The sequence below is a fragment of the Solanum tuberosum genome, unplaced genomic scaffold, assembly GCF_000226075.1.
Source record: "Solanum tuberosum cultivar DM 1-3 516 R44 unplaced genomic scaffold, SolTub_3.0 scf00313, whole genome shotgun sequence".
NCBI classification, from domain to species: Eukaryota; Viridiplantae; Streptophyta; class Magnoliopsida; order Solanales; family Solanaceae; genus Solanum; species Solanum tuberosum.
Genome location: NW_006239248.1, coordinates 334,151 through 353,667, shown reverse-complemented (window position 1 = coordinate 353,667; position 19,517 = coordinate 334,151). Strand labels below are relative to the sequence as shown.

At 32.7% G+C, this 19,517-nt stretch overlaps 3 protein-coding genes across 3 annotated transcripts; 2 read left to right on the top strand and 1 right to left on the bottom strand.

Annotated features, from left to right (window-relative positions):
• Positions 1–763: 763 nt before the first annotated feature.
• On the top strand, positions 764–1,906 carry LOC102588961 (fasciclin-like arabinogalactan protein 21). The gene has a single exon (XM_006360528.2). The coding sequence runs from the start codon at positions 854–856 to the stop codon at positions 1,904–1,906; it is 1,053 nt and encodes a 350-aa protein (XP_006360590.1). The 5' UTR covers positions 764–853.
• A 335-nt stretch (positions 1,907–2,241) lies between these two features.
• On the bottom strand, positions 2,242–7,671 carry LOC102602996 (disease resistance RPP13-like protein 4). The gene is made up of 3 exons (XM_006360485.2): positions 7,582–7,671; positions 5,837–5,920; positions 2,242–5,045 (listed from the first exon to the last, which is right to left on the bottom strand). The coding sequence occupies exon 3, from the start codon at positions 5,036–5,038 to the stop codon at positions 2,387–2,389; it is 2,652 nt and encodes an 883-aa protein (XP_006360547.1). The 5' UTR covers positions 5,039–5,045; positions 5,837–5,920; positions 7,582–7,671; the 3' UTR covers positions 2,242–2,386.
• A 6,724-nt stretch (positions 7,672–14,395) lies between these two features.
• LOC102602658 (disease resistance RPP13-like protein 4) lies at positions 14,396–18,766 on the top strand. Its single transcript, XM_006360484.2, has 2 exons — positions 14,396–14,640; positions 15,915–18,766. The coding sequence occupies exon 2, from the start codon at positions 15,922–15,924 to the stop codon at positions 18,547–18,549; it is 2,628 nt and encodes an 875-aa protein (XP_006360546.1). The 5' UTR covers positions 14,396–14,640; positions 15,915–15,921; the 3' UTR covers positions 18,550–18,766.
• The last annotated feature ends 751 nt before the right edge of the window (positions 18,767–19,517 follow it).

Here is a 19,517-nt window from a genome sequence, read left to right as displayed (position 1 = left end):
TTCTTAGCTGCACCCCAATCATCAGTCTCGTCGGCACGAGAGGGAGCAATTTCCCTATCGGTATCCCTTCGGAACCCTCCCTGCCTATGAGAATCATTCGACGAACCCCTCCCCTTTTTACCTATCGTAACCGTACAATCTGAAACCACCTCCGAGTCGAGACTGGCCAAGTTCCTCCGCAGTGCGCTCGCGAGGACTGGTAGGGAGCATCAAAACTTTCTCCGGTGTCAAGCCTTTGGTTGCCACAGTGGCGGCAGTTTGAGATTACTTAGCAGCGCTATAAGTGTTGAACTCCTGAAGGGATAGGGTTTGTGGCTTCTTCTTCTTCGTTTTGGTGGTGGCAACAGCGGCCAAAGATGGAAAATCGGCAAGGCCACTGGCACCGCCGCCATTGGAGTGATTTTCAACCTTCACTGACCCTTCACTGACTCTTCATTTGGAATGTTTAATTAACTTAGATATTTTTAGAGGGAATCGGGTGGGTTATTGGGTTTATGAGGCGGGTTGTGGGTTTATGGGTTAAAAGAATGGTCAAACGAGTAGTTGATTAGGATTAAAACACGTGTACAAAACGAGGGGTCCGTTAGTGAGAGGGGCATGTGTGTACCGAAAATTGGACGGCAGGGGCTTATGTGGACGCAAAGTATAACGGAGGGCATAGACGTACCATTTATCAAAGTTCGGGGGTAAATTCGTCCTTTTTCCCTTCTTAATGACATAAGTGAACTACACAGAGGTCTCTTCATTCGTTAGGAGGGAAAATTCCTTTCTCTGCTTTAAAGAACTTCTCTTGTTCGTCTTCACAAAACACAGAATCACAGAGCACACAGAAGAAAATCAATTGCAAGAAAGTATGGCTAGTTCTGGATGTAATGCTCTGTTTTTTGTACTCCTCTCCATAGTTCTTGCTTACACAGCAATCCAATCCACCATGCATTCTAAATCAACCGTCAATTACTCAAATTCACCTCACCAATTCAGCAAACATGCCCTCACCATGAACGCTTCTAAAGCTCTTCGAAATCAAGGATTCAACATCATAGCTACTCTACTTCAAATCTCCCCTGAAATTTTCCTATCTACTCCACAATCCACCATTTTTGCAATTCAAGATTCCGCCGTTTCCAAGCTCTCTGTTCCTTCTTGGGCAATGAAGCAGCTCCTTCAGTACCATATTTCTCCTTCAAAAATTCCATTTCAGGAACTGTTGAATAAGTCCCGAGATTGTTGCTTGACGACCCTTTTATCTCAGAAGAAAATTGCCATCACCAGAATTGATAAAAAACAGAGCATCATCGAGATCAACAATGTCTCTGTTTCTCATCCTGATGTGTTTCTTGAAGGAAATCTTTCGATTCATGGAGTTAGTGGGGCCTTCTCTGTGTTAGATTTTCATGGAATGGACGAGCACCTCGATGCTATTCAATCACCAATTTGTGATGAAATGCCAAACGAAAGTGCTACCGGTACTAAGAACTTGATTGATTGGCCAAGAATCATCAAATTGCTCAACTCCAATGGATATGCCTCCTTTGCAATTGAATTGCATTCTGTTCTTGATGGGGTTCTTCATAATTCTGCAAATTTAAGCTTTGTAACAATCTTTGCTCCTCCACATTTGGGATTTTTATCATCTCCTTCACCGTTACTCGAAAGAATCGTAAGGCTTCATATAATGCCCCAGAGGTACACTTTCATGGAATTATCTTTCTTGCCTGACATATCATCCCTCAAAACACTGGCTCCAGCCCTAAATGTCACCATTTCTAAGAGCAATTTTTCGCGCGTTTTGATCATTGATGGTGTGGAGATCACAGCACCGGATATTTTCGTGTCTAAGATGTTCGTCATCCATGGAATATCTCGCCCTTTTCACTTGGAGGAGCTATCCATTTCATTCAGATAATAAAATTTTACTTGACCATGTTTTGCTCTTTACTTATGTTTAGTTTTGTAGTTCCAAAACTGTTATGTTGATAAACACCATGTTACATATTTGCTAATTTCTAGCTTGCTAGTTCTATCATACTCCATATCTATGTTGCTCGGACTCTCCAAAAATATTGGTGCACCCGTGTCACGTACTCCAGAAATAGACTTCTTTTGGAGGATTAGACATGCACCCATCGACATTTATGAAAAATCCGAGAATCACAACTCTATATCAATTTGATTTTTGCTCTTAGAGAACTTCCAATAGATATTAATTAAGGCCACAATACTTTCTGTAACAAAGTCTGAAGCCATAGTAAGAGGTGTCATAATAAGCTCCATCATTCACAATCACAAACAACAGCATACATTACAAAGTTATAAGTTTGTTCGGTACATGAAAACAGTATTCGAAATAAAAACTCAACAAACATACAGAATAGCAAATAAGTCATCAGTGCATGTCATCAAATTCTCCTTCATTAACTCCTTCGTTGCACGAAATCACGTCTTGATCTCCCTTGTTTTGCTCCTCTTCCTCTGGCTTTGTCCAATATCCTAAACCCTCAACGTTACATCTGAAATTTTTCAGTGAATTGCAGTGGCCGACTTCTAAGTATTTGAGGGATGGCATTGCACTTTGGAATGTTTCCCATGTTTCCTCCAGCCTTGGCAAGAATTTCAAGCACAGTCCTTCAACATTCCAGTTATCCTCATTATCTCCCCAAAAAATTTCACTCATGTGGTTAAGCACTCTTGAATCTTCGATGCAAAGGTACTGCAGTTGGGGAAGTGAAATGGGGTTTATCCATGCTGGTGTGGTTTCTCCGAGGTAGTGCCTTAGATATAACTCTTCAACGCGCGTTGGTGGTGACAAGTTATCCAGCTTCCTTATGATGTCCTTGTTTTCACAGTCCCCTGCATTGATTGATAACACCCTTAGTAGTTCAAGTTGTTTCAATGCAGCCAATTCCTTGTCATCTATCATGCTTTCCTCCATTATGTCTAAGTGCAGTACCCGAAGTTGAGTCAGTGCAACGATTTCACTCAGGCGACAAGCTTCTGTTGTTGCTGGACTCGGTATCTTGAACCCGTACAGCTCTTCAAGATTGGAAAGCCTCGAGAGACCTTGTGGTAAGCATGACAAGGATGGACAGCTTCCAACATCAAGAATTGCCAATCTTGGAAGTGTTGTGATTGATGTTGGTAGCATTTTCAGTTCCTTGCATTCTCTAAGGACTAGTATTTGAAGGCCCCATAACTTCCTTACGGAGTCTGAAATCTCGTCCAAATTTGCAACATTTCTCAGATTTAAATAAGCTAGTCGCTTTAGTGATGTGATCCATTGCCATAGATCAATCATACAGATTTTATCTAGCTTGACACATGACAAGTCCAAGACCCTGAGAGTCTTGATTTCAGCCAGAGCGATTCTCCTGTTGAAGCCGATGTAATTTGTTGTAGTGAGAAGAAGTGCTCTTAGCTTTGAGTTCCCATATAAGGACTGAAAAGTTGTTTCCCTTGTGACCCCCAAGTGCCTAGAGTTAACTGTGGCTATGTTCCTGCCTCGATTGAAGCTGCAAAATTTCTCGTCTTCTGCAACGAGAATTGTCATGTCTCTAACCATATCATGCACCTTGCAACTATAAACTTTGCCATCAAAGCTTCTTCTTTGGACAGCTTCAACCAAGCACCGACTTACGAGTTCAGACAAATAACCAAAAGCTACATCTGTTGCAGTTTCTGTGCCATTACCACGGACTAATCCTTCCCCTACCCACCAACGAACCAATTGTTCCGCCTCAATTTCATGGTCATCTGGATAGATTGAGAAGCATAACATACACTGTTTTAGATGAGCAGGAAGCTCATCATAACTTAGTTGCAAAGAAGCCATTACAGAGATATTGCTTTCACTATCCGATACCAATTTCTCTCGAAAGTTTTCACATATCCTTGTCCACTCCCCGAGTGAATGTGGTTTTGATGATAACATCCCACCTGTGGTCTTGATGGCTAGAGGAAGACCATGACATTTGCGCACGATCTCTCTTCCAACTTCTTCCAATTGAGTATTGCACTTCCCTTTAGTTGACAAAAATGCAAATTTACAGAACAATGACCAACTCTCTTCATCATCGAGCAATCTTGGTCGATGAATTCTTGATTCTGTTGCTCCCATCCTCTTAACAACATCATCATTTCTTGATGTAATTATAATACAACAATTGTGCTCTACAAACTTTGGTAATCCCCTTGATATTCTATCCCACCATCCATCATCAATGCTCCATACATCATCCAAGACAATCAAGTATGACTTATGTGAAAGTGCTTCAAGAATTCTGTTAAGCAAATCTCCTTTGTCAGTTCCACTATCATCTCCATTCAACTGTTTCAAAATACCCTTCATGATGAGAAGCTCATCATAAGTTTGAGATACAGAAACCCAAACTTTCTTTTGAAATCTCACATTCACTTGTCTGTCATGGTACACCTTTTGCGCGATTGTGGTTTTACCCAAACCGCCCATACCTACAATGCCAACGCGATGTAATGAATCGCTATGAGAAAGGATCCATTCTTTGATTTTTCTTGTATCTTCTGATAACCCCACAATTTCAGATTGATCAAAAATGTGTGAGGTCCATCTTATCCTTCTACTGATGTTTTCGTCACCTCGTGATTGTTCAGTTATTGGACCAACAAAGGTCCTCAGCTTCTGATGCATTTTCAATATCTTCTTGTTAAGTCCTGTCAGTTTCTTTCCAGTGATATATCTGAAAGATATCTCCCTCGGAGACGGAAGCAAGCAAGATGGATTCCCTTTCATCCTTAGATGATCTTCGCGGATTTGGCAATCTGTGACCACATTATCTGCTTCATAAATTAGTTCTTGAAGTTCAGATAAGGTAGTCTTGACAGAGTTATTGTTTCCTTTCAGCCTGTTTGCTTCAGTGAGATACGAACGCATGAGATTCAGCTCTCTCTTCATCACCTCAAACTCACTTTCAAATTGTATTGCGTACTGAGCATGTATGTTCACTTGCTTTGACAAGTCCTTTACGATGAGCTCGGCTACAGCTTCCATGATTGCCTCTCCCATCTCTTAGCTGCAAATTTTTCAAAATTGAAAATGTAATGAGCACTCATAGATACTAAAGGGGGCAGACGATAAGAGTCCTGCTATAGGCTTTAGAGATATTTATAAAGAGTGCTCAGTACTACTAAAAATACGTATTTAGTGGCAATTAAGTTATTGTCCTTAATTACTTGCTGCTAAAGATCATTTTTGATATAGTGTAACTTGGATGAAATATTAAAAGGTTTCTGGATCAAAGTTTTAGCAAGAATGACACTGGAACTGATTTCTTAGATAATCACTCAACTAATAAAGGTGAACTTATGATATAATTAATGTTCGTTGAATGACCATCTAAGAAATCAACTCTGTAGGATGGTTACAATATTATGGGACTGAACATGTTTGGGAAATAAGGGAAAATTAATGGTTGATAAAACTAAATTTATCATAAAGATGTTCAGTAGATGGAATTTGAAGAAAATGTAGAAAAGGTCTGCTGGTGAGATAATATAACCAGATCAAAGCCCATGATTAATACTCCCTTCGTTTCAATTTATTTGTCTTACTTTCATTTTTAGTCTATTTTTTGCGACTCTTTAATTCCAACTTTTCACACATGTTTAGACTACAAAAAAATAAACCACATTTTGGTACATTCAACATGATATCTTTAGTTTAAGTCTTCAAGACATGACAAGATTTAAAAAGTTCTGCTTTACTTTCTTAAATATAGTACGTGTCAAAATCAAAACCAAACAAACTAACTGAAACGGAGAAAATATATTGTAACTTTTCAAGACGAGTCTCGAGATTTCTTACCTCACTGTTAGCAGATAGTCTGATGACAATTTTGATGAGAGAACTCAGAAATCCTAGCAGTGTCTCTACAAAGTTCTTCAACACCTAATAACAAGTCATGAATTCAAATAAAGAAGGTAACCCTTTAGGGGAACTAAGTACATGAAAATTAAAAAAAATACCATGACATGTTTTGCATCTACTATTGGCATATGTATAACGGAAAAAGGGTCAAAAATACCCCTAAACTATAGGAAAAGGTAAAAAATACCCTTCATTCATCTTTTGGTCTAAAAATATCTTTCTACTGATCATCTCTTTGGTCTAGAAATACCCTTCCATTCACCTTTTTGGCTCACTTATACCCTTGAAACTAACAAACCCCTCTTTATTTTGTTTTTTTTTTAAATACTTATCATGTGTCACTTTCTTATTGAATGAAATAAAAATCCACCTTTATTAATCTTTTCCCATAATTTATTCAAATCAAAACAATATACCTTTTCAAGACCCAAAAAAATACATATTTTTTAAATCTAATAATTTCTATTTTCTATAGATTTCGTTTTAAAAAAATTGTTTTAGATAATTAATATATTTTAAAAACTATCAGTAATGCCACAATTATAGGACATATTATATTATCATAAATCCTAAATAAAGTCCATCTTCTTTTTAAAAATAAAAATAAAAATTGACCATTTAATTTTTTTACTAATAATCTCTTTAACAGCTCATTGAAAGAAGAAAAAGAAGATAGATGTTGTAGCCCGTAGCCCGTAGGGAAAATAAAAATAGGAAAAGAGAGAAAAAAATATAATATATTATAGATAAGATAATATTATTATGATTATGACATTATTAATTATTTATATCATATTTAAAATTTTGATTAAATAAAATTTTAGCTGTTAATTTTTCCTTATGCCACTAGTCTTCAATCCAAGCAAGAACTTGTGGAAAATACAGAAAAAAAATGAAGAGGAGCTGAATTCAAAAAAAAAAAAAAGCTACAACAAATATAAAAAACGATTAGATTTTTCCTTAAGAAATAAAAATAATTGAGGTCTTGAAAAAGTAATTTCTTTTTGGTTTGGATAAATATGGAGAAAAAATCTAGTTGAGAGGTGGATTTTATTTCATTCAATAAGAGAATGACACATAATAAATATTTTTTTAAAAAAACAAAATAAAGAGAGGGTCGTTAGTTTCAACTTTCAAAGGTATAAGTGAGCAAAAATGTGAATGGAAGGGCAATTTTAGATAAAAAAAGATGAGTAAAAAAGTATTTTTAGGCCAAAAGATGGATGAAGAGTATTTTTAGACATTTTCCTATAATTCAGGGGTATTTTTGACCCTTTTCCGTAGGTATAATAATAATATCATAAGCCTTTTTAATAGTTAGTAGGATTTAATAACAATAGAATATAAAGTATGTCATGTTAAACAACAACAACAATAACAACATACACAATATAATACCACAAATGTGATCTGAAAAGGGTGATTGTATACGTAGCCTTACCCTTACCTTTCGGTACGAGTAAGCATATAAAAAACCAAGTATGTAAAACAAATTAAATACAACGATGAAGTTGATAACAATTACTAATAGAACAGTTGTAGCGATAACAAATAACTCAAGCAAAGAAAACAAGGTATTACTAAAATCAGAGAAAAGTATGACATATTAAAAAGAAACATTAAAATAATCTGAAACAATTAAAGCATAGTATAATAGGAATAAATAAAGGGATATTAATTACCTTAAACTAGTGATTACAAGTGTAGAGTTGAGAAGAAAAAAGAGAGGTGGTGTTTCTTTAAACTTGGGAAGTGCCTATTTATTAGAAAGGGAGAAAAACTATACAAAAAAAAAACAAGGAATTTTTTCTCCTTCAATGTATAAAAAATGATTAGTAGAAAGTAGGAGATTCGATTTAATTTGTTTGTGGTCATTAGCAATGCTATTTTAGTTATACCACTTTTTTTAAAAAAGAAAAAGAGATGGCTAAATAAAACTTTGTAGGATCCTGTTTTTTTATTTGAATTGTACAAAATTCTATCGATATTGTTTGATTAGTGTTGAAACAACTAGAAATTTCTCCATACCGTTAAATCTTTTGTCTTATTTGCATTTCATATTTAATTACACCAAATCAATTCGAGGGTAAAGAAAATGACAAATGATTTGGTTTGATATAGAGAAAAAAATCCGATAATAATTAGTTCGATCTTAACTAAAAAAATCAAACTGAAATCAAAAATCAAAATGACACTCTATTTATACAACTATATACATATGTTGTACTTCATAATATAATTTGTAAGTATTTCTTAAATAGTTTCACAATTCATGTTTTTAACATATTCCTTTTGTTATTAATTATTTGTCCACTTTTGAATTAACACACCTATTAAGAAAATAATGATTAACATAGTGAGTTACCATTTTACCCTATTAATAATGAAGTGGATGAATTAAAAATTTAAGATTTTCAAGAAGTTCTAACTTTTTCAAAGTAATTAATTGAAATTATAATTGGTAAAAAAATTGTCCTTTCTTGATTTATCAAAATGAACAAGTAAAAAGGAATAAGTAAAAAAATAAAATTGAACAAATAATTAGGGACAAATAGAGTGTTATTTTAAATTTGAACTTACTATTTTGATTAGCATACCGCCCTGCACAAATGGGGAAATGGTCCAAAAAAAATTGTTTACAAAAAAAAATTAAAAAAATCATGGTCATTTTCATGATCTCTAATTAATAGTGTGATTGTTTTATGGATTTTCATTATCATCACTGTTAATGACACTATATTTTAGCATAATGCATGGTTATTCCTCCATTTTTTTTAAAAAAAAAATTCTTTCGAAAGCTCTATATATTTATTGTATGTCTTACCGGAACAAAAGAAATATTTGTTGCATGTTTTATATTGTGGAGACTTTACGGGAGAAATAAACCCTAAAAAATACTAATCAAATTGAAAAATCTAAAAAATGACTCTTATTGGTTCAATTTGGTTTATAGAATAAAAAAACCGACCGACATTAAGTTAGTAAAATGAAAAAAATCAAATCAACGATTATGTTCATTCCTACTCAGTGTGAGGTCGGTCGAGCCATTGATATTTGCATCAGAACAAAATACACATATATCACACCCCTTAAGGTGTGATTTTTTCTCAAATCATAAACACGAAATATTTTGTGCATGAAAAAAAAACTTAGATTTATTCAGCGTAATGACTAATGATATGATATTTATTGGATAAATAAAAAAGGGGAAACTTACATAAATATGTTATATTATGAAAATATTTACCATTTATAGCAATAACATTTTTTTTCACTTGATCACTTTTAATACATTTATAATACAATTTTAATACATATTACAGAGAACAATTTATAAAACACATATAATACAAGTTTTATTGATTGATAATACATTTATCACACATTTTAATACATTATTAATACAATGTGTCAATTTCTTACCAAACAAACATAATATATTTTAAAACAGTTTTAATACATATATATTGCATACATAACTCACTTTTAATACATATTGCAGATTTATTATAGTATTGCTATATATTACTATAAATAATAATAAATAAAAAATATCACTAAAACAGTAATTATTTATTAAAAGATACTCATCCAAGTAATTTTTCATAAAAGAATAAACACTTGATTGGCATACGACGGATGTTTCATGCAAAGTCTTTAGTCATGGCCCATGACAGCAAAATAGTTTTTTTTTTTTAAATAGTTTTTTTTTCCATTTGATTGTAAATGGCTCATATTCTTCAATCAATCTTGCAAAAAGTAACTTTAGAAGATTTTTTTTTGGTCAAAATGAAGGTGAGGGGCATCTGATCCTCATGAATTGTTCCATCAATGTGTTCTACGTGCTTCCAATTTAATTATTCCTTCGTAATTATGATTAGGGGCGTAAAAAATGGGCCTAATTATAAGTAACTCGTTCGATTCGATCATAATTTTAAGGGTTGAACTCAAGATAATTTGAATTGTGGTCATTCTCGACCCATCAAGTCTTAATTCATTTAAAGAGAATCTTCAATTGAGCCCAATTTAATCTCCAATTTCAACCCGTTTTAAGATCTTTATTTTCATTGATGTAATGTATGTTACTATATTGAAGATATGAATTACTATCTATTTTATGTCTTTTAGGATTTGTCTATCCATTTGTAACTTCTTTTTTTAAATTTTCTTGAGTTGAAATTCAAATTGTAGTTATAAAACTTAAATAACAATATATTAAAATTATTGAAATTAGGCGGATCAAATTGGGCGGTTCAAAACTCAACCCGCTTTTAGCCCATTTGAGTCCAACCCATTTGAGCCCAAAGTGCGAGTTAGAAACCAACTCAATTTCTATTTCAACCCATTTTAATATCTTCAATTTTGACCCAACCACTCATTTGACATCTCTAATTACGATGTTTATCTAAATTAGTTTTGTCTTGTGCTTAAAAGAGGTACGTGTCAAATAGAAAAACATAACAGCCAATTTGGTAGAGTTAGAATCGAAATTGATCAAAATCAAAATCAAACTAAACATAATATATATTTATCAATTTGATTGTTATCGATTTCGAATTAGTTTAATTCGAATATTAATCATAGACCAAAATAAAATTAAAAGAGAAGATGAGAGAATAGCAAAAGAAATTAGTTACCGAACAAACACCTGCCAATGTTATCCGTCATTAATGTGTTGTTTTATTACTTTCGACAATGCAATTTTTATTTTGATTGTACTCCTTTTGTTCCTATTTGCATTTTTTTATTACTAAAAATAGATATGTCTAACCAAGATATCTAATTTCTTAAGGACATTTAATTTGTTGTTATGTAATAATGAAAAATGTTATATTATATTATATAATAACTAATTTGATGTGATTATGTTATTACCTAATTTTCTTCTTCTATCTTACATCACATTTTATTTAACAATATTATTTTACTCTGTATCCTATTTCTTTTATTATAATAACTTTATCTTGTACTTTAAACACAGAAAATGGTATATACAACATATCCAAATTTATATCTATTAAATAATATTATACAATACAATATATATAGAATAAATTTCAGAATAGAAAATATAATAAACATAATAAGACTTTATAGTTATAATTTTAATAATTACGCTCTATAATTATAATTCTATTTGCTATAAAGACTAATTACATATTTCTGTCAGTTTATATAATACTATAAATTATGATATGGAAGACTACTTTATAATTCATAGTACTGCAGACAAGTCCGTCGGATATGACATTATTAGGGCCCTTAATAAAAGTAAATAGGCCATATTTTTCCAACTTTTTTCTTTTTAGTAGGGCAGTGCATAACGTTCTAAAGTTGTTCCTTTTAGAAAAATGTTTATAGATTGTTAGGCAGTTCTGATTTTGTAATTCTTTGTAATTTTGTTTTTGAATATGACTTAAGATAGAAGAATGTGGAGGTCGTATATATAAAGAAAAAAAATTAGTAGGGAGTCGATCATTGTTTTAATATTTAATATTTACCTGTTCATGTATTCTTTGAGTTGGTAGTAGTTTAGAGTACCATGTATGTTGTATTTTTGGATTATGGTATATGTATCATCGGTTGTTTATTATGTTTAGTAATTGACCACACCTTGTTATTGATGTTACAGTTCCTTACATAAATGCTTCGCACAGTTGTCATGTTTTTCTTCACTGTTGTTTTTCCTTTTCATTATTACTTTGATTTGCTTCACTTGAATTGTGAGTTTTTGAAAACAACCTATCTATACCTCCAAGAAATAGAGGTAATTAAGTTTACATATACTCTATCTTTCCCAAATTTTACTTTATCAATAAAATTTGTAAGTGATCTTAAGAGATCATTTCCTCGTGTTGCTCTCAATATAATTAAGTAAGACCAAGACTATATATAATAGTAGGGTCCATCTATCACAAAGTCGAAGTAATGGGAGACTAGCTACTGTAGTTATCATTGTGGAAAAATAGTGGAGGATTGTTGGGGGACATATGCTGATTGTGATATATTCTATCTTATCTATATTATTGGAGGAAAAAAGTAGAAGTGCACACAAAAAAGCTGATTGAACCAACAGTACAAATAACCTTGCTCTATGAAGAAAATTACTTTCCAATAAAGATGGAATTACTTGGACAAAAAAGCTGAAGAGAAATATGAAACACGTTGATCATAATTAGACCATACACTCAAGTGACGGAGTCAAATTTTTTATTAAAGAGTATCAAAATATACAAAGAGTAAATTAATGAAGAAGTCACAGTGTGTGAATATATATATAAGAAAATATTTTTATCTAGTTACATAATGTAATTTTTTGACGAAAAGATATCGATTAATACCCCTTAAATATATGTAGTTCCACCACTGCATACACTCGGGTGGAGCTACAGACCCCCGGAAAATTGCAATATATATTACAATCAATTTATTAATATATATATATATATATATATATACACACACACACTCCCTCCGTCCCATTTTATATGAGGTAGTTTCACTCGGCACGAAGTTTAAGAAAGAAATGAAGACTTTTAAAACTTGTGGTCCAAAATGAATGATAGAAATTTGTGTGGCGGTAAATCATTTCATTAAAATGGACATTTTATAGTTAAATTGTTACTTAATATAGAAATGTGTCATTCTTTTTGGGACGGACTAAAAAGGAAAGTAAGTCACATAAATTGAGTGAGATGGAGTATACAAAAAATAGATATTGAATTTCATAACTTAAATTTAAAAAATATCTTCTTCAAAAGAAAAGTTCCAACTTCCCCTCCATTTATTTTCTATCGCTCATCTTTTTTCTTATAAAGTTGCTTTTAAATACTTGGGGGTGGGGGGTATATGCTGATTATGATATATTCGCTACTTAAATACTTGTCAGTTATTTATAATCTGCTAACCCGAAGAATGATCACTATATAAATCGTGGATGAGCCAGGATTATTATTAAGGGGTTCAAAATATGATAAAGTAAATATACGAAGAAGTCAGAGGAGGTGCAACAATCTACATATATACATAAAAAAAAATTATATATAAACAAAAAAAAATTCCATCGAAGAAGGTTTGAACACCCCTTGGACTCTTACTAGCTCTGCCCATGCACACAAATTAAGTATTATCATATTTAATGTTGGTCAGGAGGTAAATTATTCATATATAAAATTAATATTATGTTAAATTTTAAATTTTAAATTTTAAAATTAACATAAATATATCTACTATTTTATGTGATAAATAACAAATGAATAACTAAACATTATGTTTACATAAAATAAAATATACATTTTCTCATAATTAATTTCTACATTACTAATATTTACATAGCTCTAATTAGCTATCAAACGAACTAGGTTTTTTTGAGGGTTGAATAACGACCCCAAAGTTATTGTACAGCTATAGAGTACTAAATGCTAGTGAAGGACAAGGCCATGTTCCTGGTCCTTTTCTTCCCTTTATTTTCTAAACTCCAATTTAGGTTCACTTCATTTAATTTGAACCTGCGTATTGATATGTTTGCTATAATTATAATCATATGAATATTTACGTATACAAAATAAACTTGCAATAAAATATACGAGTAGGGCGATCAAGCTCAGCCTGATTATGACTAGGGATGGCAAAATGAATAATTTATATGAATATTCATTCATATTTATTCATTTTAAATGGGTTGGATACCCAACTCATTTAAAAATAGGTAAAAACGAATAATACCCACATTATCCATTTAAAAGTTGATAGCTAAATGGATAAAATGGGTAAAAGATGTTCAGTCATAAAAATAAAATAAAAAAGTGGTAAGGGGTGGGGTGGTAAAAAGGCATTCTTTAAAAATAAAATCAATTTTTTTTTACATTTTTCTTGGGATAGGGGGTGTGCGAGGGGGGGGGGGTGAAGAATTTCTTTTTCTATTTTTAATTTTTATTTTTTTAACGAAAATAATTTAAAATTCTGTTAATATTTTTGGTTTAGTTATGACAATTTGGGCACTCTCACTTTTACCTATCTAATCCCTAAAAACATAATAAAATAAAATAAAGAATAAACCACAAAATCAATAGCATAGATTGATTGTCGATTTTGTGGCAAGCGAGGGGTCACTTGACCCCAATAATTGAAACCACTAAACCAAAAAGGACATTTTTATTTATTTTATATAGTATAAAGATAAATTAAATAGATGAAGTATATACATGGTGGAGTTAAATTAAAATCATGTTAAATGTATCAAAATGTTTTTTAATTTTATGCTTTAATCATGTCACATGAAAAATTAAAATTATAGTGTTGCAAAAAAAAAAAGGGGGGTCATTCTTTATCAAACAAACTAAAAAAAAAATATGTCATTCTTTTTGAAACAAAAAGAATAATAAATTAAATATATAGAGTACAGAACTAAAAACTTATATACAGACCGAACTAACTGAAACAATATATTTATATTAAGAAATTTATTAGATATATATAAACATTAAAATTAGAATTCAATTCTTAACTTTTTGAAATCGTTATTTCAAATTTCAAAAATCCATAAAATTAAAATATTGTGGGTAAGTATACATGTTCTCTCACCAAAAGTAGAGTGATTTATTCCTACTAGTATGCTATTTTGAGTTTCTTACCTATCATACTCTTATTCATGAAGTTTGCTGAAACAAAGATAATTTTGGTCTGATTATTTAATTTGGCAGCTGATTTCTGCACTTCTTTACCCTGAGCTCTTAATTCAGGTGAGTAATAGCTTTTAACATACTGTATTTTGTTTTTTCTTCTGTTTCTGCTAATCAGACAGTCTGGTGAACTAAGCTCTGCTTCGAAATCCTCCATTCTTTTACAAATTATTTGGCTTCCTGTGATTATAGATCGATTTTCATTTAAGAATACTTTTAAGGTGTTGCTGAAATTTCAACTCCCTCTGTTTTTCTTCTTGTTGAAAACAAATTTAGTCCAACCTAATACATGTAGTATCAAGTTTATTTATATTTAAATTTACATACATGCCAATATCAAACAATTAAAGAAAGTTATTTTGTTGGTTAATTATGTTTTTACTTCTTTAATCATGGAGAAAGATGTTGAAGTTGTTTTATTCTAATATTTGCAAACTTTAAGGACCTGTTTTGGCTATAATTTTATTTTTTTTCACTTTATTTCAAAATTAGTGTATGGTAATGAAAAATTGTAGGCAATCCAACGTGAAATTGGTTGTTCCAAATATGGAAAACAAATTATAACCCGTTTTTGGGCGACTTTTCACTTTTGAAGTTATATTTAAGTACATTCAAATATATAACATTATTTCAGTTATTCCTGGCAAAAAAAATATAACCAAACACAACCCATGTTAGTTTCAACTCCATAAATATTGAAAAAAAAAATGTTTATTTGAAATCTATAGCCAAACACCTACTTAGTTTATGTATTTTGAGGGAGGAAACATGTTGACATGATGTGATATTGTTCGTTTTGAATTAATCCCGCATGTTTTTCTCCAAAAAGACTGACCATTAGGAAATAGAGATTTTTTTAAGGGATATATGCTATTTTAAAGTCATATAATGTTAGTGGGATTTCAATGGGTATGCTATTGTTGTTGTAAATCTCTGAGAAGATAATGTTATAATTCCAAATGCCATCAAATTTTTATGAAAAAACAATTTATCATACTTGTGTTGGAACTAGCAGTAGCTTTGTTCATGAGCAAGACATTAGCTCTATGTAAAAGCACTATTCATTTTGTGTGCTGTAAGTAGAATTTTCGTCGAAATGCAGTTAGTAGTTTATATGATCAGTGTTAACTTTTAACTGATCATTCACCTCAACCATGTAGTGCAAGGACATATGTATTGGAACTGCTCATTTTTGCTCGTCGTATGAGTACATACATTGTTATCATAAGGGTATAGGAGTCGTAGATATAGTAATTTGACATTGTAGTTTTCATCTTTCTTATTGTCTAAAGTCTTATGTGTGTGAAGTATTAGACTGACGAGAAGTTTTGCAGACCAAAAATGATTGAAGAAGCGTTACTTAATGTGACTCTTCAGCTCCTAATCAAGGAATTGTTTGACAAAGTTGATTCTCAAATTCAAAAGGTTCTTGGATTTGAACATGAGTTTCAGAAGATGAAGTCAGACCTTGAATTTTTGCAAGCATACCTCGGAGATGTGGACAGGCACAAAGAGAAGTACAAGACTGTTGAGGCTGCCTCTACGAAACTAAGAGAACTGATTTACAGAATAGATGATTTGGTCAGTGACTGCCAAAACCGAGTAGAATATGAAAATATGAGAAGCAGATTTTTGTCTGCTATTTCTCTACGTGGAAAGAATTTCCGTATTCAGGTTGGAAAGAAGTTGGCAGAAATCAATACGGATATAGCGAGTATGCGTGAAACTTTGAACTACATTCCCTCTTTGATTAGTCTATGTAAAAGTGAAGAGGCTGGCAGTAGTGGTGGTGATAGTAGTTGGGGTAGGGTGCGATGGACATCAGACATCATCGATGAATCTCAGACTGTTGGCTTAGCTGAAGATACCAAGACACTGAAAAAGTGGATCCTTCCTTGCAACGGATCGTTACAACTCATTGCCATTGTGGGGATGGGAGGTCTGGGCAAAACCACACTTGCCCAAAAGATTTACAACGATAGAGAAGTGTGTTCACGCTTTCACGTGAGAATTTGGGTTTGTAAATCAACTTTTGGTGAGCTTGATATCATGAAGGGTATTCTGGAGCAACTCAAAATGGATGATCACATTTCATCAGATAGAAATGTGTTGTTGAAGAGAATTCATGAAGCACTTTCGAACAAAAAGTACTTAATTGTCATGGATGATGTCTGGAGCATTGATGACGGGTGGTGGAAACGGATCTTAGAAGGACTTCCCAAAACAGAGAAGCAGGACAGCTGCATCATTGTTACATCTAGAAATGAAGATGTTGTTAAGAGAATGGGAGTCGAGGAAGAACAGATTCATCGACCCAAGTTGCTTTCTGAGAAAGAGGGCTGGTTGTTATTTTGCAAGGTTGCATTTGCGTCATCCAAGGGAAAATGCAAGGATATTGAACTAGAACATGTTGGACAAGACATTCTGAAGAAATGTTGTGGTCTTCCCTTAGCAATCAAGACAATTGGAGGTCTGTTGTCATCAAAAGGTCAGTTATATTCCGAGTGGAAGAAGGTATATGAAGATTTGCCTCATATATTGGCAGATGAAAGCAAGAGCAATGATTCTTTAATGGCTACGTTGCAACTAAGTTATGATGAGCTCCCTCTTCAGCAAAAGCAATGTATTCTATGTTTTGCAATTTATCCGGAGGATTATGAGATCGACGTTGATCAACTGGCAAATTGGTGGATAGGAGAAGGATTCATTCACAAGAAAGGGACAAAAACTCCAAGAAAAATGGCTCTTGAATGTTTATCAGAATTGATAAGTCGATGCCTCGTTGAAGCTGTGAGTAAAAGAAACTATGACGGGAGAGTTTACAGTTGCAAGATGCATGACATGATTCGAGAAATGATAATTAGAGTTGCAAGAGAAGAGAGCTTTTGTAGTTTAGATGAGAATAATACAAACATAGCCACAATCCACTCTCGCCGTTTGGGTGTCACAAATGAAACATTGCTGCAACCTTTGGATGGAAACTCAAAGTTAAGGGCACTTCTTCTCACCAAAGCCAATTACATTGGCTTCACTAAGAAGATTGCATTGGCTCAAGTCAAGTCTCTCCGGGTTTTAGACCTCTCACACCTTAAGTTTAAGGAGAATTCCGAATTTTGTGAAGATGATATTTGGCGTTGGATCACATCTTTGAAACGCCTAACCTATTTGAGTTTTCGAGACGTGGAAAATTTGACCAAACTGCCACGATCCATCAAGAAGCTATGGGGCCTCCAAATTTTGGTACTTGGTGAATGCATCAACTTAAAACAGCTCCCTAGATCAATCACCCTTCTTCCAAAGCTGGTTGTCTTGGATGTGGGGAATTGTACCTCTCTTTCTTATCTACCACGCGGACTCTCCAAGCTCGTCCATCTTCAAGAATTGTATGGCTTCAAGATACCTGATGCTACGGTATCAAATGCATGTCACTTGCGTGACCTAAAGGATCTTAGTGAACTTCGAGTATTACAATTGGATGTCATGGAAGGAAGCATGATAGAGGAAGACGAACTACCAGTACTCGCACAGTTTCAATATCTAAGGATGCTAATTGTCAATGCTGGTGACCGTGACGATGAGATTTTCTTAGAGAGGCTGGAGAAGTTGTTACCACCTAAGTCTCTAGAAGAATTGTACCTAAGGCACTTCTGTGGACATACTACACCAGCATGGATAGCCCCTAAATTGCTTGATCGACTACAATATCTTTGTATCGAAGACTCATGTGTGTTACAACGTCTGAGTGATCGTTTCAGGGGTAGTGAAGGAAATAAATGGAAAATTGAAGGACTATGCTTGAAATACTTGCCAAATCTAGAGGAGACATGGGAAGAAATCAAAAGTGCAATGCCTGGGCTAAAGTATGTTGAAGTAAGCCACTGCAACTCGCTGAAATCGTTCTCGTGTAATGTTAAGAATATAGACTTTTGGAGAAAACCAGAGGAAGAAGATGATGATGAGATGAAATAATCTGTTAGTATATATTCAGTTTGTGGCATTGTTTGCTGTTGTATTACACTCTACTTAGTTTGATGTATTTCTCATTTCACTTTTGATTTGTAACAATATTTATTGTAATTAAGTAGCTTTAACTATTGTGGTATTCACTATTCAGAATAGTCATATGAATAGCAAGTGTTGTAATAACATTTAAGAGTGATTGTTTTGTATATGCTGCCATTGATAATTAGGCATTGCTAAATTGAAATCTGGACTACTGCACGTATCTTGAGAAATAATGATTGATATGAGTATTTTAATTGCAATACTCATATTTATTGATGTATAGTCTTAGGTCTTCAGAAATGACTTGTGTCTTCTCTATATATGTTGTGGCGTAATTACAGCTTCTTACGTTTCTCAAAAGCACAAGTGCATATTGGTTTCAAGTTTTGACTTTTAACCTATTGTCCATGGGAAGAGGGGATGGACGTAGTTTGGGCCAAATTGAAATCTGAACATTTATGAAATTTGGTACAGATTATTGGACTTTGGATTTATAAAATTTATGAATTTCAAATTGAATTTGGATTTAGTACTATGGATTTTTGAACATCCGAAAATTCAAAAAAATTATGTCTTATATTTAGTCCTATCCATATCACATGTGCCCAATATTAAAAGGTGTAATTGATTAGTACCGTACAACCCTATTCAATATACTATTAAGTCCAATATGGAGTTACACGGCACGGCGGATAGAATGACCTAAATTTTTATTAACTATATAAAGTTGTACATTCTAAGAAGCAAACTATATGTTAGGTGAATTGAATTAGTTAATTGTTATGTCCTACTTTAAAGGTTAAAAAATGAAAAATGAAACTCTAAAATATCTAAACCGATTAATCTAAACCAAACTTCTGAAATCCAATCTAATCCAAAGTTATTTGGATTGCAATATTTTCAATTCATAAACTAAAAAATTAAATCAAAAT